The sequence below is a fragment of the Dendroctonus ponderosae genome, unplaced genomic scaffold, assembly GCF_020466585.1.
Source record: "Dendroctonus ponderosae isolate FM_Combo_2020 unplaced genomic scaffold, Dpon_F_20191213v2 Dpon_F_20191213_6, whole genome shotgun sequence".
Lineage (NCBI taxonomy): Eukaryota > Metazoa > Arthropoda > Insecta > Coleoptera > Curculionidae > Dendroctonus > Dendroctonus ponderosae.
Genome location: NW_026018814.1, coordinates 12077478 through 12099467, shown reverse-complemented (window position 1 = coordinate 12099467; position 21990 = coordinate 12077478). Strand labels below are relative to the sequence as shown.

At 31.0% G+C, this 21990-nt stretch overlaps 1 protein-coding gene across 1 annotated transcript in view; it reads right to left on the bottom strand.

Annotated features, from left to right (window-relative positions):
- The window catches only part of LOC109546341, a 126213-nt gene that overhangs the window by 94086 nt on the left and 10137 nt on the right, over window positions 1-21990 (bottom strand). The window contains exon 2 of the mRNA XM_048667428.1: window positions 16134-16186. Coding sequence (XP_048523385.1) covers window positions 16134-16186 — 53 coding nt within the window. The remainder of the gene's footprint in view (window positions 1-16133; window positions 16187-21990) is intronic.

The following is a 21990-nucleotide window of genomic DNA, read 5'->3' as shown; positions in this document are numbered from 1 at the left end:
TGTCTTTCATTGCCTGAAAACAGTTTCTAAATTTAATGCATTGCAATCGCCCTCTGGTTGCTTCAAAGCCTTTTATTATACGTTTACATTTACGTTTTTATAAAATAGGACACTATCAAGCTCATCTATTTACCTTAGGAATAATTTCGCATAGAAATTTCCCAAAACCCATTAAGCGGACAGCCTTTTTCGTTGTTAAGCCCGATGTATCCTCCAGCTTTCCCTTGTTTTTCCACTCTGCATGAATTTAAGGGTTGTTCATCGGATTTATTTCTTAACTTCACTCTACCTCAAAAGATGGGGTGTGAAAATTGATGATATATCCCAAACGTTGCTTTATTAAGAAACTTTTTGGAAACTCGCAAAACTCGTTACAGGGGTCGGAGGAAATGGTACATTTCCAAAATTTCCCTAAGCGGATATTGAGTATTGTTGTTTATAATGGGAAAGTTAACGTTTGTTCCACTGTAATATAATATTCCTGGTAAACAAAGTAAATTTTTACAGTATTAATGGGTTTGCTGCTTCAACCAAAAAGTTGTGATGCTTCATTTCCACAAGAGTTTCTTTGTGCAGTTATGAAAACGAAACTAAAGCAAGATTTAGAAACTAACGGGAAAATTTAAATTGAAAGTTTTTTGTTAGATAAGTCGCAGAAGAATTTGGATAATTATCTATTTAAATTTAAAACTTATTTTATGAATTGTTTTTCTTTTGTTTTCGTTTGCAAAATTTAATTCATCATAAGAACATTTTTGTCCATTAAGCAATCTTATTACAATGCATGTTTACCGGGTATCGGGTGATTTGAATTAGTTACAATTAAAGTTTTATCAACAAGTGCGTTAGTGAATAGGCTAACAACATTTAAACAAATCAGAATATGGTTTGATTTCTATCTATGTGTGACAAGTTGCGTTTCTCTTCAGAAAATTTCAAATTTTTAATAGATATTGGGCTTAAATATGTGTTGGTGAATTTATACTACTAACTATTGGTGGCAAAGGAATATTTACTCTATACATTTTTGGAGCCCCGTAAAAATGTTTTATTATTATCATTTTTTATCTAATGTAGTCTGTGAATTCGTGCTTAAATTTCTTGATATTTATATAAATTTGCCTTTTTAAATGTTCTGTTGAATTTTTAATCTTATAATTAAAAAAAATATATTTCACAGTAAGATTTTGTGAGGTTGCTAAATATCATTAATTTCTTCGGTCTGCTAGCCGAATATTGATCTTGTGTCCCAGGAGAACGCAATGTATAATAAAGGTGAAACTTCAGCAGAAAAGTTTCTGTTGCTATTTCGTGTTTCTTGACCTAGTTGGGTAATAATGCCGCAAGTCGTTGCTTGACGTTATTGTCTCTGGAATGGTAGAAGACATAATGTGTTTCTGGGGACTAATCCGTAAATGCTGGCAACTTTCAGCTAATACTGTTGAACTAAGTAGATTAAAGACAGTTTCAAGCATTTACATGTAATTTCATATTGCTAAAGTATTCGGAAAGAAAACTGTTGCTTGAAATTGTTCATAGCTTCTAGGCTTGTTAATATATTATAGTTCTTTTTTAAGTGAAAACCCTTTTGAAATTTCAACATTAATGCTTTAAAAAAATTCAAGTTTCAACGGTTTCTTATACAATATGAAAAATTTGGAACAACTGAATTAAAAACCTAAAAAAATTAACTCTGATTACAGTCAAGTTTGGCCATTACATATAAGGGAAGTACGAAAAAAATGCCAAAAGTAGGTAAGAAATAAAAAATACTTATTGCTCTAACAAGAATTAAGCACGGAACATGTTACAGCAAAAAAATGAACAAAACTCAAACTTATTCTAATTAATAAATCAACAATAACACTGGCAAGAAAAATGTAAGAAAATGGCTCGATAATAATTTCATGTTGTCAAACGACGTTTTACTCTTGAACATTCTGACTAATGAACCTAAACACTTTGACAAAACAAACAAATGTGAATGAATTAATCGATAATATTGCTTTGTTAATCAGCCATGCAGTTTTAATGGAAATAAGAAAATTGATGGCAATTTTTTCCCGTCAAGTGAGTCAGATGTAGTTAATGTAAAACATTTACTATATAGTTTGAGAAACATTAACCATTTTTAACCTTTTGCTCAACAGTTGCGGTGCGTCAAGCTGTTACGTTGTCAAGAAGGAAACAAATTTATGGTTGCGAAATTTACGAATCCCTGTGAAGTTACTCCATCCAAACCGCAAAGGTGATAAATTTTAATTTCCTACTTCTGTCTTTCGGTTGTCGGTTTCAGGCAGTTGTTAGTTAATTTACTCAGATTTTTAAAAGGCTACTACTTAAATGACTTACAGAAGACAATGGAAATATTGTTATATCACAGGAAAATGGGGCCTCGTTCAAGTGTATTGATTGAAGTGATGCATTACTAACACTCTAGTTCACATTTCGTATAATTTTCTGAACAAAAAAAAACAAGGAGCCTAATCTTATCCGGGATTATATCGATTGGCAAGCCACCATTTAGATGAGAAGAGAAGTAGATGAACCCTGAAAATAAGCGAGCAAACAGTCAGTCTAGCGTTAAGAATCACTCGGTGTGTATTCAAAGCAGATACGACGCCAAGTTTTTTAATAAACGCTGTATTTGTGACGTGCCATCTATTTCGACACCCTCTCTTTTGAGGTAAAATGGAATTCACGGATAAATCGTGCGAACAACCTTTAAATCTATGACGAAAGCTAAAAGCGTGAAGCGTAAGAGAAAATATAGCCGAAATGCCTACTTGCACTGCGCCATTTGAATCGCGTAGCTTGTCTGTTGAATTTTAAAAGGATCTTGATACGAAATACCTTAGAGAGTATTACCATTCTTTTAAACGAAAATATATGTCAAAGTAAAGTGTATGAGAATAAATTTCGATGTAAATCGAACAGAGCAGAAGCGCAATTGTGACGCGGGAACTGAAAGACTTAATTTAAGTATATTTGGAGCACCAACCATGAAATGTCCTTTATTCCAAACTCTAATGCCCTGTAGAAAACAGGCTGACGATCATAATAAAACATAAAAATAACGCCGTCGAAATGAAAGGGTGTTTTTGTAACATTTCCATTTATATTTCAACAGATGTGATGGAGGAAATATCCTCGTTATCCGAAGGTGTTTCATCTTTGCTGAAATAATAAAGAGGCAGAAAATTGCAGGGTCCTTCCTCTTTATCACTTCCTGAATAGTAGCAAAACTCAAATATTCATGATTCCTTTGGAACTTTTTATTTTACTTGTGGACTGTTTCTGTTTACCCTTATCAACTTGGCTTTATTGAATAATCAAGAATAGACGACACAAGTTTTGTGACAACAATAAAAATATTGACCATTTTAGAAAATTTGTCAATAGAAAAGAAATACATAGCTTATCCAGAAAATAATTCTTTAGATACTCTTCTTTTTTCGATTTTGTACTTTTCAGTCTTCTGATCTTCAATCTATTGCGGCTTCTGTGGATTTGCAAATTAATTTTGAGACCTTGGTTCTTTTTTCGTATTTGTACTTTAACGATAGTAATATATAACGAAGTTCAATGCGATAAGACCAAATAGGTCTACTATCTATTTCAATCCTTTCCTTCTTGGAAATTTTTTTATTAACTTTATTAAAAAAATTATGTCCTCCTCAAATTGGCATATAGAATTATCTCCAGGTTCTTGATTGAATTTTCGTTCAGTTGACATTCAAAATCTTTGAATTTTACCTCATTCAGCTCAGTTGTCCATTTCTTGGTTCATCTGATTATTTCCTCCAAAGTGTGTTGTGCAGCATAATCAGTGTTTTCACCCACTGCAAATTGGATATATCTAATGCAGTATTATCTGTGTAAATGGAAATTTGCTCATTTTTTTACTTTGTTCTTTCTTTGCCGTGCTTTTCTGCAGCTTTCTTGCTTTAACATGATTTATTTCAGAATATTATTCTTTAGTAGTTGTCAATGTTGTGAATGTTGCAGTGTGGCACGAGAGTCTACAGATCAAAGTCTCTAACTTTGATCTGTAGGCTCTCGTGTCACACGCACTTTATTGAAAGCTTCAGAAAAATTCAAGAAGCGTGCAGAAGAAAACTTTTTCTTAATTAGTGCTTGATAATTAAGAAAAAGTTTTCAAATTCAAAAAAAGTGCAATTAAAGTGTTGATGATCCGATATTAGTTTATTTCTATCCTCGATAATATGATCCGTTGTCAAAATAATTTCTCCATAAGTTTTGAAATTATTCGCAGTAAGGAAACCAGTCTATATGATGTGGCTCTTTGAAGAAGTTTTCTTTCTCCTGTTTTTAAAACAATTATTACCTCAGAATCTACTATTTTCCATACGCGAGAAAATGTTCTCTGTTGTCATTAATTATGTATAAATAAAGAAAACAGAATATTTTGTTACATTTCCCCTACTCAAGCAAAAAGGAAACATTCCAAATAAACTTTGTACAATAATTAACGTTTAACAATAACCAAGTTCGAAAGTGAATCGATAAAACTGGTAGACAAAAAGATCTACATCTCTTTGAGTTATCAATTTATATTTGGATAACAGTTCTGTTCGGCAAAAACCATCACACCTTTCTTTAAGTGAAGCCCTGAATTTCCAGACATCTTGAAATAAAATTATTTCGTTTCCTTTGGCTTCGTTTTAGAGTAAAAACTTTAATGGAAAAGTTTCGGTTCTATTTGCGTTAGAACTGTCAAAACAGTTAGAAGAGACTCGAAAGTACGGCCAGGTTCAAGTTTTTGCAACCTAAGATGGGAAAAACTTGAAGACTTTTTTGGGAAAAGTGGTTGAATAATGGGTTTTTACTTTGAAGTTTTGCAATAAGTACGCCTCGCTCTAAGCGCTCTGAATGTTAAATTATGACTAATTAATCACTAAACCAAGATAAGTTTACTTAGTTGCTGCCGGGTAACTCCAAAAGCTTTACAATTCTGTGTGTGTGTTAAAGAGTGTTAAAATTTTGATTAAGAATTGAAAAGTTCACAACCTGCTATAAACATTGTAACAATGAATTTTATTTGCTAAGATAATGCAAAAAAGTCGTTTTGCAAATGACAAGTTGTATCTGATTAACATAGTTTAAGTTAGTAAAAACATTCTTAATTTCGTTCTCATGCTTTTCTGTCCAGTGTATGTGTGATAGACAATTTCGAAGACCCACCAATTGTAAAATTCTGGATTAGTTGGACAACAAAAGGAAAAAGTGAAGTCGCAAAGCCATGTAAATATTTCGCATTTAATCGCAATAAATTCAAAAACATTGCTTTCCTTTGCAACTAAAATTATGAAAGTTTTAAAAATCTCCTTCGGAATTCCCGTTTGCGAGATTCATGACTTATATTAATAAAAAGGAGAAAATTGTATAAATAAAACTGTTCATATCTCCAGATTAATTCTACAGCTTCACAGCAGCTGAAACTCTTTAATGATTAAAGTTTCCTAGTTAGGCTACAAAGTTTTGAAATGTAAATACGCAAGTTGTTAAAAATAGCCATACATTTTTTGATCTGACCGAAGGCTAAAAGTTTGCGAAGTGCCGTCAAATAAGTTGTGGGAGTTTTAATAATCACAAATGGGTTTCGTCTGGTTCTCGTTTACTTTTTCCACATTGTTAAAGAACTTTACAACAACACATGTAAAATCCGTGCAGTGTTTTAAGTCAAAACCAAAACGTTTCAGTGAAAGTCAGTTAAGACCATAACACCGTTTTCCGACATGGATACTTAGTTACGTCTACAATAATCGTATTATCCCCATATCTCTTCTTAACTATTGGAGTGGAAATTTGCTTACAGAGCCAGCGGCTTTAGCCTGATTAGACTTATTCCAGAGGATCATTCCACAGAACACCATAGTAGATTTTTGTCAAGGCGAAATAAATCCAAGTTAAGTATCTTTAATATAAGGCAGATATTGCAAAGCTTGCGCATTGAGAACCATGAACAGTAAAAGAATTTCATAAAAAATTTAACTACTAGTTGAAAATGTAAAACATCTATTAAATCAAAATAGATAAAAACTATTATAATAACGCATTTTATTAGGACGTAATAAATATTAAAATGTGGGTGAAAGTCCAAATCAAATGTAATTCCTTCCTTTTTGACTGCATGCTTTCCAAAGCACGCAGTGAAAAAATAGGTCCGTTTAATGGTAATTGTATCCATCATTAAGAGAATAACCCGGGAATGTTTAAGAAGCTTTTGCTAAGCTTGGATAAACGTGAAACTCCTTAAAATTGGACCAGGGCGCGTTTAAAGGCTTATTTTGCAAAGCCTATTTGATGTCACGGTTTTAAAATATTATATGTATATTCAGTGTATTGTAAAATATAATTCGTTTTCCAAACGTTGCATTAAAATTTCCCATAAATTCAGGTCACTCACGTATGAATCAATTTTGATAGGGGTAATCTGTTATGTAAAGGAATTTTTAATAGTTTTTCTTGGGCGCATGTGACCACAAATTCTTATCAGTAGAAAGTATTCCAAATTGTTTAAACAACTCTATCAGATTTAATTAATTTAGTCTAAAATTAAGCCAATGAAGTTGACAATGACAATTTTAAAATACTGTTAATTTTTAACGAATGTGAACTAATTGCAGCTCTTATCTCAATAAATGTATAGTAGAAACGAGATTAGAAACATGTGTGTGCCGAAAGGCAATATATCAAATGTCATGTATACCAAATATTAATAGGTATACTAATAACTTTATAATTACTGTATGAAAAATGATTTAAGCCACTAGAAAATGAACATAATTAATATTGCGTGCGATTTTGTATCCAGAGGAAATAAATATAGAGGAAACATTGAACAAACTTTTCAGTGCAAAGTTTTTCATTTTAGCGCACTCAAATGAACACGTAATAGGAGAATTTTTCTTGAAAATGTCTGTCAAAGGAATCTGAAACCAGTAATTTGTTTACCGTTCACTTAACATTTCAAATTCTCTTCCTATTAAACGATTGGCTTTCAGTCGATTGGATGCAAAAGTAAATAACTTATTCATGAGCAAACTTTTACACCGAAGGTTTTAGCAATTATCCCATTAAGTTCCAAGGACTTTATCGATCATTTTCCAGAAGGAACGGCCAGAAAAATTTGCCTCTGTGCTGATTAATTTTCATTCCAGTTAGTTAAAATAAAGGGCCATGGTTTTAATTAAGGTATTTTACCTTTAAACCTCGCAGCAAGGTTTCGATAAGAAGTTGAAAACTTTCAGTTCCTCTGAATATTTGAAAAGAAGCTTTCATAGTAGCCTGAAAGTGCTTGAACGATCCGCTTTATTGCAGCATAATTTTTTTATTGGGGCCTTTTTGTAGTCTGGTTGCCACTTATAATGAGAAATTGTGTACTTTTAACAAGCTTAAGGACTGATGATTTTTAAGATATAAATCGTTTTAAATCAGTCACCAATAACTGATTTTTTTCAGGCTTGGTATAATTTTTGCTGCACTTATGGAACATTTTGTTAGAACTTATGGTTGAAAACTATCCGAAAAATACAATTTCCTTAATTAAGTGTGTGCGACATAAAAATATGAGTCACATTGTTTGCTTTTTCAGTTCAAATAAACTTTTAAGTTGATTTCCAATATTAAAATTTAAATGTTTTTATTATTACTACAACTGAAAAACTGCTTTACCCATAAATTTAAAAAAATGAAAACTACGAGAAAAATGTATACTACTATTACATAAAATTACCGCCCATAAGGTAAGAACTAACTGACACATCAGAATAGCTTTTACAAACAAATCGAACCAAGACTAATTTAAAAAATAAGACATCTGGAAACAAGCACGTTGAAATATAGCATGATTATCAGAAAGAGGGATACAGTTATAGTCAAAATAAAAAAAAAACCATCCCACAACTGGACGATTATAAGACCCGTATGCCTCACAAGAAAAACACGACGATCCCCGTTATCCCGTCTACCTCCCTAATTGAGCAACTGCAAAACATTTATCATTAAGTAATCCTGTACCATAAATAGCATGGACACAAAGATGAATTAGTCGAAATCCAATTTCTTTCGGCGTAATACAAAATATTCTTCATATTATTAGTTATACATTCAAAACATACGTACAAAGACTTTATCCCATCTACCATTTCATGAATATTTTGAGTAGATATTACTCTTCAATTTACGAAGATTTATAGTGAGACAAACAAAAACAAACAAATGCAAATTTACTCCAAGGCATATTGCATATAGCGCCATAAAACGTGTAAAAGCTCATCTCATCGAAAACCGTAAAAATCGCTTTTCCTTCTTCTGGTCTTGTGTCATTCCGTTTACTTATTTAGCACGGGATAAGTAAGGCAAGGCGGCACACATATTGTTATACTCGTATACAAAATAACGCCATCATATTTTATAGTTGTTCATATCTACAATAAATCACCCAGACGCCGTCGCATTTAAAATCGATTAAGGTTGGGCGCAAAATGGACCGTAAAAAGTGTTGTTGTAAAAATAAAAGGAGGATGGAACACCTGGCTAAGAGCTTTGACATTAAAGCAAAATAATTGTAGACACATCTGTTTATAGAACAGCGGACGAGAATAAACTTTAGTCATTAGTATTTAATATAACTCGCGGAACTATGACGCACGCTTTAAAATTATTCTAATAAAACCTTGATTAATTATTGCATCAAATTGATTATAAGAAGTTCTGCAATTAATCCCGTTAAAATAAGGAGATGAAGTAGGAACACAAATATTTTTAAGAAGACGTTTGAAAAATTATCAATAAGTTGTAACATAATACTTGAAACTATGACACGCACATGTCTTTAAAAAGGCATTAGGTTAAAAAATTAAAATATTTTTGAAATGCCACATTTTTTTTACTTTAGTTTGTCTGCCCAATTTCAATAAACTTTGGCCCTTCTCTTTCCCCCCGTCTTAAATATCACCCTCTAAGCAATGACGCACGCTTTAAAAATATTGAAGAGCTTGACTAATTATTGCTTCAAATAGCTCATAAAAAGCCCTACAGCTAACATAGTAAAAATATGAATATTTGACGAAGAGCTTGAATGCTTCAAATTGATGATGAGAAGCTCTGCAAATACTCCCGTTAAAATAAAGAGTTAAAGTAGGACCACAAATATTTTTAGGAGGACGTTTCAAATATTATTAATAGGTCCGTCACATAATTCGTGAAACTATGACACACACTTGTTAAAATAGAATTAAGTTAATCAAATATTTATGAAATGCTACACTTTTCTTGCTTTATTTCATCTTTCATCATTCAATAAACCTTAGCCTTTACTTTTACCACCCGCTAAGCAAGACTAAAGCTTTAAAAATATTTGAAGATGAGCTTGATAATTATTGCTTCAAATTGCTTATAAAAAGCTCTACAGCTAACCCAATTAAAATATGAAGATGAGGCAAGAGCACGAACATTTTTATGAATGGAAACATGATTGGAAAATTATTAAATAAATAATGAAAACTGCAGCATAACTTGTGATTTTATGACACACTTTTTGAATAGAATTTGGTCTATAAAATGTTTTTAACATGCCATACTTCTCTTTACCTTAATTTTCCTGTCCTAATTTACTAAAGAACAAATTATTACATTAAATATACATATGATTTATCATTGACAGTGGGTCGATTTAACTTAATTTTTTACTGTAGTTTACCTGTCTTAATTCAATAAACTTTAGCCCTGAGTTTTAAATATCACTCGGTAAGCAATGACGCACACTTTAAAAATATTTGAAGGAGAGCTGGATTAAATTGCTTCAACTTGATTATAAGACGCTCTGCAAAAAATCCGGTTAAAATAAGGAAATAAAGTGGGAACACCAATATTTTTAAGAGAACGTTTGAAATATTATTAATAGGTTCGTAACATAATTCTTGAAACTATGACACGCACTTGTTAAAATGTAACTAAGTTAATAAAATATTTTTGAAATGCCACACTTTCTTTGCTTTACTTTATCTGTCTAAATTCAATAAACTTTAGCCCTTTAGAGGAGCACGAACATTTTTAGAAATGGAAACACGATTGGAAAATTATTAAATAAATAATGAAAATTGAAGCATAACTTGTGATGACACACACTTTTTTAATATAATTAAGTTGATAAAATGTTTTTGACATGCCATACTTCTCTGTATCTTAACTTTCCTGTCCTAATTCACTAAATAACAAATTATTACATTAAAAAATGAATATGAATCATAACTAGCAGTGGGTCGATTTAACTTAGTTTGTATAACTTGTAAATTGTGTAATTTGTGTATTTAAAGATATATGCAAATGCTTTAAAGTGCAAATGAGGAGTAGAGAATGTTCACAAATAGACTTGTCGAGGAAATATTCATTTTTTCTATTTTAAGAGCGCATTTTTATAAATAGCATTGTTTGTTGAATAGGGTGATTATGGTTAGTGACACTCCAATGGCGTTAAATCTGCGTATGTTTCACGTTCTTAATATATGTCAGCTATGTTCTTAATATAGATTAAAGGGAGAAGAAAATGAACATGCAAAATATTTTTTAACACATACACATCGCAACACATCTTTTTCTGTTCTATTTCAAGAGATGTATCAGTTTTCGCATAAAATAAGTTGCATTTAATTTTTTGAAGAAAATCTTGTTTCATATTTTGCAAATGGCTAATAAGTTATTATAAGCAAGCGCTTATGAAATGTTTAGACATCGAGGATACTATTTAGAAACTCTAAAAGTGTTTTAGATAGCGAAATAAAAAAAGAGGATTTAAAATTGACTGAGTGGAAAATATAAATATCTTGAGGTAGCTGCAGGAAAAACTTTCTTCTAAATAAGCATTTAAAAATTGAAACTGAAATTCCTTTAATTCTACATTTTGGTCTCATTGGCATATATTTAATGTAAATAGAAACTGCAAAAAACAAACACCTCAGATTTTTTTCAAGGATTGTTGAGCGACTAAATTTTACTTAATTAACGAATTTCTTGAAGTTTACTAGTTGACTCGAGACAATTATTCGACTAAATTAGAGACTTTCCTCCTAAAACAATAAAAAAATGACCTAACAAGCTTTTATAAAAACATCATATTCAAAGTTATGTTTGCGAGTGGAAAAACTTTTCACTTTTCTTAGATAACATAATAAATATCAATTATTGTCAGAGCTCTCAGCAAGAAAATTTTATGTTGAATTTTTCGTCAGCATTTGTTTTGACCATTTGCATCACCAGTATATGTAAGGATTAGCAAATGACATTACCATTGTCGGTTTATTCATAATTAATATAGCAAAACATCCAAACTAAGCTTAGTATTAAACGGGCAGTTTCTCTTTTTACCACAATGAATTCACTCCTGTTAAGCGACGAGCTTCCAACTAGACCCTGAACAAATGTCGTTCATTATCTTTCGTTTTATCGCTGCAAATGAGTGAAGTTTCAAGCTTCTAACGAACTGAAGATTCAAGTACTTAGAAGCGAATTTTACTGTAAACCTGTTCTCGTTAATTTGGAGTATGATCAAAGTACAGTGGATATGCATTTAATTCCCCGCAAATAGTTTTATTCCTTAACACGTTCCTTTTGCACTATTCCCATAGTATTGCATGCGCATTTTAAAACTTCCGATGTCGGAAGTTTAGTAATGAATAAGTAATGCTAATGAGTTCTACGGGCTTATCGATTCAAATGGAAAACAAAGGCGATAGCCGCACAATGAGTTTACGGACTATGTAAACGTGTTTTTGATATTTAGTACTCAAACTTCTTGGAAGCTAATGTTACCCCGAGTTCAGTGGAATTTTTGTATGGAATTTTTGTTCTTAATTTGAATGGTTCAATATTTTCATCGAATTTTAAATTATTAAGTCTGTATTTACAACATACTTATGTATAATTTTTTAACAGTAAAGTAAATAAATATGCACTTGACAATTTGCCCGTGTAGAAATCACACAGGTATCGACCGAACATACACCAGAAAAACATTCTTTATTAGAAATGCAATTTAAAAAAATATAATTAAAACCTTTTCATATATTATAACACACCGGAGCGTATATTCATTTGTATAAAATGAAAGAGGTCTGGCAAATTGTTCGGAACACATTGTACCTTTTATACGCCTATTAATTGGATCTTTTACAGGAAAATTATTTTCAAAAGACCACGCAGGGTGGGAAATAATTACCGTTAGCCATTTTGCCGGGCGTTGAAATCCATTTCAGTTTCGTTTTGTTGCAATAAAATGGAGTAATTAAATCTTATATACATATTGAGAGCGACATGCTGTCGGATTAAAAATGAGTCGTTTAGTCAGCTAACTACAATGGCCAGTTTCATGAAAGCGTTGGTATTTTCATGTAATTGCCATTTGCAAACTGAACAAATGGAAAATGTATGCAATGTTGGCATGGACATCAATTTTGAACAATGCATGATTTGTTGCAGTAAGGCTCTAAACAGAGTAAAGCGTTCACTTTTAATTAATTTATTATTCGGTAAACTCGTTTCAAAACCAATAGTCTAAAACTAGTTTTCGTTAAATTGATTTCCCGATAATAAGTTTTAAGTAAGTGCAAGTGCCCGAACGTTTAATTAAGGTAGTAGCACTAAATTGGATTGATACGCCGGGTAATCAAGGTGATTTAAAAATAAATGCAAATTTTTAATACATTTTAACTTTAACTTAAACTTTAATCAAGTTTGCTAACTTTTTAATAAAAAATGTCGGGCCTCGGGCCTAATGGCTGTAATTCAACATTTCAATGGTGCTTAGGAAGTGTTACCATAAAATAGAACAAAGTTTCATGTTGCTGTTCGTGTAGATAAAAACATAAAAGCAGTGGAAAATTTAATTTAATTAAAAATGCACTATTAATCACGAATCTAACTTCAAACGAGCTTTCCGGATGCGGCATGTACTATTATTAGACGTTTGAATTTTTTGATAAAACGTTATTGTCAATTTAACTTTGTTGTGAAAAAAACACTATAAATTCTTCACAAGCTTCATAAAGATTGTACTATGTAGTATGGTGTAAAAATATTTCATTATATTTTAAATTGCAAAAAGTGAAATGAGCAAAAGCATTAAATGAAGAAACCTAATGAAATAGCAAGACTCAAGTCTTATGTTTCTGGATTCTTTTCGGGAAAAACCTAATTAAAGATAAACGGATTTAATTACTATGAACGCGTTTTTCTCTGCAGTTCCGTTTCAAACGGGATAATTAAATGTTGAAATGCATTAAAGGATTGTAATTATAATCATAATTTTTCTATTGTTTCCAACCCTGACGAAACTTAATATTCTTTCTTGCTGACGGTTTATATTAAATTCTCTATTTGCAAAAGATGAACGTTAATTGTAATTTAATTTTCACTACTTGCCGCTAGAATTGTCTTGTCTTTTGTAAATTACACTTTTCTTTCGGGTTACATTCGTAGGGGCGCAAATCTTTGTTACAAAATAATAGATCTTTCTAAATTAATTTTTATTTGTTCCGAGACAGGTTTCGTTTTAATTTGTTAGATATTCAACAGTAATCGGGAATGAATTTATTTAAAATGCGCATTATCAACATTTAATTGCTTATCGTTTGCAACAGGTAACAGAAATATAAAAAAATATAAAATATTCAAACGTTAACAAAGTTGTTGTCAGTTTATCCGCCAACATGTATTTTCCAAGCGTACAGATTTCGCCTGAGTAATGCAAAAGACAGCTTAACAATCATATTTTAAGCCCAGTTTACGAATAAAGCTTTTATATTTCTTGCTGCATATGTTTTGCGTCCAAGTCGTTTGCTGACCCACGATTTTTCATACTTTTTGCTGCCCTGGGCCGTCTTTTTTTCAGGCTGAATTCTTTTTGCTGGGCTCATTCTATAAGCAATGATGATAAAATTATGTTATTTTACTGTCCTTAGGAAATGCGGTGTTACGCTGATAAATAAACGCTTTCGTCTACCGCGCAGTTTAGTTTAGTTAAGCTAGACTTAAAATTGGTTTTTATAATACATAATTTGGGACTGGAAGTGGTTAATAATTAGCTTTTAAAAACCACTTTCAACTTTAATTGCCCCTATTAAGAGAGCACTATGAAACGAAATAATTCAACTAATTTCAAGTAGAGAAAAAATTAGATTGTTGCTCAGTTAAACTCAGATGTATAAACAACTCTTCTCATATAAGATGTATGTAGCTCAGTAACTAAAGTGTGTTTATTAGCAAGGTATTTCATTTGTCGAAATCCATTTTAATAAACTTAATATCGAGGCGTATGACTCATCAGGGTCATTCACGTTAGTATAAACAATGTTTATATGTGAGATAATAATTACTGGGTAGTGGAATTATTTAACTTTTAAATATGGAATTGTTCCAAGTTCAACCGTGCAATTTAGGGAAGTAGAAGAATCGATTTTAAGGGCAAAATAAAACTTGTACCTAGTATTTAATTGTTGTGCTTCTCCAGGCCAAACCTTTAGCAATTGCTTTCTAAAAACTGTAATACTTGTTGTTGTAGAATTGTTTAATTATATGTTTCCAGCAAATATGTTCCCAGATGTAAATCCTTCCCCCAATTAAACTTAAACTGAAATCTGTTTCCACCTGAGTTTTGCATTTTCGTTGGCTTCTATTCGAAAGAGTGATTAAATATTTTAATTGCACTGCACCTGCTTCAGTAACACTGGGGCGAAAGATAAAGAACTTTATTTCATCAATTCTCTAATGGAGAATTCTAACACCATTGAATTTGTTAAATAAAACCGCTTCAATTTAGGCATATAAATCGAATTATACTAAGTTAAATTATACTTGCATTGTTTTTCACATAAAAGTGTCAATAGCAAGACAAGATATAATTAGAATACTAAAATTTGCAATTGAGCTGTTTGCAAAAAGTTTTGCAACAATATTTTGGTACCTATAAGGAACGATGTTTTAATTTGCATTACGTAAATAATTGTTGTGTTAGTCATCAATCAACAACGGTAAAACAGGTGAAACTAAATGGCAAATTGAAAGAAAGCATCATTTTACTAGCGAATTTATAAATTGTTGAGAAGAATAAAAAATTTCAAAATTTAGTGACAACTAAATTTAATTCCCTACTCTTATTATATAAGTTTGATAACACTTCACTTGATGACTTCACTTCACCACATCAGTTTTGACTATTTACAGGGAGGTTTACATTTTGTTATCGTAGCTTAATGTTGAAGACAAGTTCGACATCCTGAACTTAAATATTAAAACATCGTAAATTTAACATGTTTTTGATGTATATGATAGGGAATATTTCGAGTCTTCACAATGAAAGTAAACTTTATTTATGTTTTACATTATTATACACACAAACATGCTGTATTGAAGCCACGTTTTCCCATAAATATACAGAATAATAGTTCTTCCAAATCGAAATTTCAACTTTCAGGTTCAAGCATTTTTTCATATTGGCCATTGAACTACTTTAAAATGTTGCTGATTCGCCATGTTAAAGGTGAGAGAAAGTAAAGAGCGACAAAAAAAAACTATTTGCTAATAACTCTAATAAAATTAATTCAAAACTTTATGATTCAAGGTTCAAGATTTAATAATACGCAAGATTTGAGAACAATGAAATATTATTTAGCTCTTTACAAAAACTTGAAATTGATAAAACAAAAGACAACCATAAAAAAGAAGCCTAAAACTATCAAAAATAATAAGTTGCGCTGTGGAAATCGCCTTTGAGTCAAACACCTGTGGATTTGTCTTTTTCCATAGTTGTTTTAAAACTGTTGTGTAATCGTGTTATTTCGCAACTCGACTAATTTAAAATCGATGTTATAAACTTTCTGCATTTCGCTTCAATGAACAGTTAAAAATTCAAATTTTCCTGCAAACCGGTTCGATTAAAACCGCTCGGAAAACCGAAACGAGTGATTCGATAAATTGCCAAATTGTCAATTCCGAAAATAAACCGCGAGCTCTGTAAAGGCCGCATTCTCAAGCATTAGAATTTATTGGGGATAAAAATGCAGGAATGTTAATAAAAGCCATGAAAACGTATTCTAGAGCCGCATAAAACTTACCTCTGCACTGGTATCGTTAAGCTGATATTCACGTTCCGAGCTCGCCACCGCTCCTGGAACACAAAAAGCTCCATTAAAATGGCCATTCGGAATTTTTATAAAATGGTTAGAGGCACAGCAAGTAATAGCCCATTTTTACCAGATAAATTATCATAAAAACGAATGTCATGGTTTTATGTTCTCCCCGCAGTATCTGCGTAATGGTTGATTGGTCATAAAATGTATTTATATTTTATTTAGCTAATAACCAAGTCGATCTATTTTGATACCTCAGTGCCCAACCATATAAGTAAGTGGTTTTAAGTTAAATTTTTTAAATTTTACTTAAAATTAAAAGCTGAGTAAAATATGCAGAGTATATCGAGAAACGTTCGCCTTTGGCATCAAAACAAACACCTACTTACTATTTATTTGGTGTAATTAAAGCGGGCTTAGATTCTCCATGCAAACTCATTTTCCTTGCAAATTATCTCAAGCGTGGTAACAGGATATTTAAAGGACGAAATATGTGCTTGAAATCGACTGTTAATTTAGTCTCTGTCGAGATAGCTATTTTATATGCCAGATACGTGATGATTTGGTGCGATACAAAAGCTAACTTTAAATAGTACAATTTATGTAAAACATTGCACTTCCTATTACATTAATTTATAAAATTATAAAATCAGTCCAAGAGAAGACTTGTTTTACATTTTGTCAATTTTTCATTGCAATTTGCCAGACACACGTTTATATATCCTATCTACTTTATTAAATTTCGTATGGAAACCGACTGCGTTTGATACTTTTCACCTCTAAATCCGATACTAGCACATTCCAACGTATATTTTAATTCACAATTCAATTATAGAGGCCTACCAGTAAAACGGATAAAACGGGTTTCCAATTACCCATCCTAATAATTTGTTCATCAACGGATTGTCCGCAAATAACTAAAATCGGATTTCGGTATTTTGGTTACAATGTCTAGTGCAACGAGTTGGGAAATACATGTCATTTGCACAATCAATATTAGATTCAACCATAATAATTTTGCGGTGTTACGACTTTATTCCAGAGATTGACCTATTAGGTATTTAGGCAATTAGTCTCGTAAATTGATCGTACAGTTTCACCCTTAAGTTTTTGAAATATTAAAAGAAGTTTTTCTATTGTTCTGTAAATTCATTCGATTAATTTTCATTAATTTCTTCAAAACCTCAATAACCATCTCAGTGTCATTTTTTAAATGAGAGACGATGAATTAACTCGAATTAATTAAATATAATGTAAAATACATTATCACATGCGAGCATTTTGAATGGCTTTTGAAACATTTTTTTTCTGATTCTTTTAATTTTTGAATAATATGGAAGACCATATTAAGAAAATAAAATTATGCCCCTTTATTTAGCATCTAGTCTATAAACAAGCATCAATTTTTATAGTCAAATATTAAAAAAACGATGCCGATTGCCCTTTTGTTTAGGAAATAGATACTATTTTTATTAACATCACCACTATTTTAAAGAATCGGCTCAGATTAGTTATTCAGAGAAGGTTTAACAACACATTATAGTTGCTCAAAGTAGGTAAGAAAACTTTCTTTTTCACACAAATAAAAAAACGTTGGAACAGAACTGAACTAAAAAAAGGCTTTGAATAAAAGCGAATAAAATTAATATAACTGAAAAACACAGATTTGCCAAATTGTCTTTGTCAATAATTAATACTGATGTCAGAACACATTAGGTCAGAACTCCGAAAATAATTCTTTCTTACTTTTCATGACATCATTAAAGAATCCTCTCTTATCCACAACAAAGTTTAAATTAACTTTTTTTAACGTTTAAATATATATTTTGTGAGTTTAGATATTAACCGGACATTTTTACCTCTGCAACCCAACCAAACCCATGTCCACCAATTTTATATTGATAAATTGATCAAACATTGAAATTACAGTTGCGTTAATACACATTAGAAATATTTCTCATTCCGAAACATATTAGTGTATTATTCTTAGTAACTGTGTTTGTATTTCTGAATAATAGATATTTAGTTTAACTACGTGAATAAATACGTTCTCTATTTGTTCTGCTCAATTCCTTTCATGTTTAATATTTAATTGGGTTTTCGAAATAGTTAGAAATGCTATAACGGAAATTCATTTTTAATTGAACTTCGGATTGAATTTATTCATTTTCCTGTATTGATTACTTTTCGTAAAATATCGAAAGATACTTTTATTGTGCAAAGTGAAATTTGTAAATTCTCTAGGTGGAAAAAAATCTCTAAATGGGAGAACTGAAATGCTCCAATCTGCTTTCTAAAATAATATCAATGTGGCAAATAAACAACAATTGAAAATTATACCCTACGGAATTACAGCCCCTTAAACAGGAACCCATAAGCTGAGTATTTTTAAATTATTCCTGAACAGTCGAACATAAATAAGTCAGTTCTTCACACTCCATTATATTTCATATGTTGACTTTAGCTCTAAAAATAAAACTGCAATTTTTTTATTTCAAGCGTATAATTTTGGGGGTCAAACTATAAAACAAACTGTAAATTTTTTGAAAAATGGAAATTTGTTTGTACAATTATTCCATTAAATTAGACTCGTCAGCTGCCTTAATAAAAAATTAAATAATATTTTAAATAGTAAATATACATCTGTGATATTTTTTAAACCGCTTTATCGAAAAACGGAGCTTGTGGACCATTTCTTGGTAGAATAGTCCAAACTTCAAAATTTGATTGAAAACACAGATTCAAAAATAAACCCAGAAGGTAATTAAATGTTTTTGTACTTCCAACGCTCAAATTAAATGTCTATCATTAACATGTAACAGTTCAAATTCAGTGAAATGTGACAAAATTACTTATTTGATTCCAACCAGTTAGGAATAATTTGAAAAAAGAAAAACAACACTCCTCCTGGGTTCCTGTTGATGGGGGTGTAGCTCCGTTAAGAGGATTTTTTCGATAGATGTTGCAAATTGGGATTAAAAATATTTTTAAAATGTACCTGCTTCCGTAACATCTGCTTCACAGGCATAAATCAAAAACACAAAAGCACAAGTTGCAAGACAAACAATTGATTTTCTAATAGTTATAGAAGTATTAGCTTTCCTTTTACTTACTTTAAAAGTGCTTTCCTGCTGCAAATTAGACTTTAGCTTGCTTGGTAATTAGTTAATAATCCATTTATAAAAGCCAGTAAAGGTGATAAAACTTAATATAACAATAATTTGTCACCTTTACAATAGACAATATAAACTGAAACATGAAATCTGTACACAAAAAGTTTTTATTTAGGCTTTGAGTTAATAATGCTCATTAATAATAATAATAACTCAATAACATTAATATTTCATGGATATTTAGTAAACATGGTAAAAGTCCTGACATCATAATTGAAAGTTCTAGATACACGTGAATTTGTCCCTAATAAAATGTATTTGCTCCAAATATGTAAGGAATGTTATTACTAAAATAGCTGAAGCAGCAGTTCAAACAAATTAAATAGTTTCGTTTCGGTCGATATGGAAGCACAGCCATTCCCATAAGCTGCTTTCACATTATTAAATATTCAACGATGATATCGTCATGACCTGGCAAACTTACCGATAATTTAATAATTTCGTTTTAATATGCACTGAAAATGCGCCTCCGAATATTTGCCAAAATTGAACGGAGATTTCAGATGGAAAACTTACGAATTACTGCCACTGATGCAACGGCCATAAACCAAAATCTAGATTCAATGAGCGAACTCTCCGTGAATTTTAAAAAGGGTTCTTTAGTTTCACATCTAATTCTCATGAAAATGCTTCAAGTGAAATAAATCCACAGTCAAAGATAAAACTGGATTTTGAAATTAATTTAGTATGATCAAAAAGTTTTTTTATAACTTTTAGCGACATTTTAACATTAATATTATTGACAACAAACAACATTTTCACTAGGACATTAGTGGTCGAAAAGCGGGAAAAAAAATAAGACAAAACGAGTTTGATCATATTCTTTGTCTAAAACAAAGCAATCAAAATACCGAGAAGTATACACTTACTAAAGGTCGTGAAATGTACATTTCTTTGAGATAAAAAGTGACAATTTCTTGAGTTAAGGACAACGTATAAATAACTTAATAATAAAATACCGTTGAAAATACATGATCTAAAAAGCTGTAAAGACTATATATTTTGCTAACTTCCAGTCAATGTTACAGTATGGAATAACTTTTTGGGGTAAAAATAGTCCCATGTAAAATTTGTATGCAGTTCAAAAGGATATTCTATGTTCAACGGAGAAAAAAGACATATTATTATTTTATTTAACACTTCTTCTACCCGTTCGCACAACAAGTTTTGTGTCTATAACTATAATCTAATTTTATTTCTACTTGGGTATAAAAAGTTTTAAAACGTCTGTAATTATAAAGGCCTTATAACATAATGCCCTCATTGCATTCTTAATATGAGATCAAATACATATACATGAAAGACGTGGCTTTGCCTGATATATCTACAAATGCCAAACAAATTAGTACTGAACAAATAGGAATGGTATTAAGGTCTTTCGTTATTAGATTGCTTTCCAGAAATTAGAACGATAAATGTCGCAACAACGACAAAATGAATTCACTCTCAAAAGTATGTAATGAATTAGAAATTTACCGAGTTAGTGGCTTGATTAGCGGGAAATATTCCTGTGGGCGTCCATTATCGATTGAACAGTCCAATTAATTATTGTGCTATAATGCAATAACCACAGGGCTTGATTTTATTTTGCTTACGTTAAGCAAATCCAATTAGGCGGATCTTTGCATAAGTCATGATCGACTAGCAAGATCGTCTTGGTGTTAACGTTCAAAAAAAATTAATTAATTAACACAATCAACGTTAATCACTTATGCTCTATAGTTGGTTGAAAAGCTGTATCAATTATAAAACTTTTTGGTAGATAGTTCGTAAATGAATTAATTCTTGAGCTCCTGGCCGCCACTCTGCTTAACTTTAACAACCGTCATTTGACTTTTTAATTACTTGACGGCCGCTAGTTGAACTTAATTTCCAGTTTAAGGGAATAATTATTTGAGCTTTGGTAAAAGATAAAGTAGGAGACGGAGGAGAAAGTTCTCTAACAGTGAAGATACAAATTTGCAAAATGCTGCTTGTCTCCAGCGACCGTAATTTTAGTTTTCCAACTAGTTTCAAGTTTGTTTTTAATTAAATCAACAGTGTTAAATAAAGGAGGATATAACTTTGCCACTTTGTAAGGATTTTAAACTTCTAACTAAGTTTGGTCGCTAATAGGGTTGACATCATGCTCAAATTGATACTTCTAGTTTACTTCAGGGTGATTTTGCAACGATATATGCAGCGCACAAAAGCAAAAGGCGATCTGTAAATAATTATCGCATAATTTGTTTGGGATTTAAGATTTAAGTGCATGAGTCAAATAAGGCTCTTTGAGCGAGTTTTAAAATATATGATACTTAATTTATTAAATTTAGTTTTAACATAAACTAAATCACCCTAAGTAATAAATAAAAGTAAATTCGGAAAACACTCTCTATATGTGAGCAACAACTTTTCTAATAAGCGCGCTTACACGTTCACTTTTCTCGGAGATGAGCAAAATTTACTTCAGAAAGTTTCACTAACTTTTCAAATTATTAACTTACAGTAGGTATCTACTTGAAAATACAATTAAACCGAATGTATATTTCGATAGGTTTTAACATGGTTAATTATTTCTTTATATAAATAAAAACAGATAAGATGGAAATTACAAGTTTGTACACTGAAACAAATTGAAATTCAGATCACCAATCGAATTTAAAGCGAGTAAAATTGTAAATGGAAAA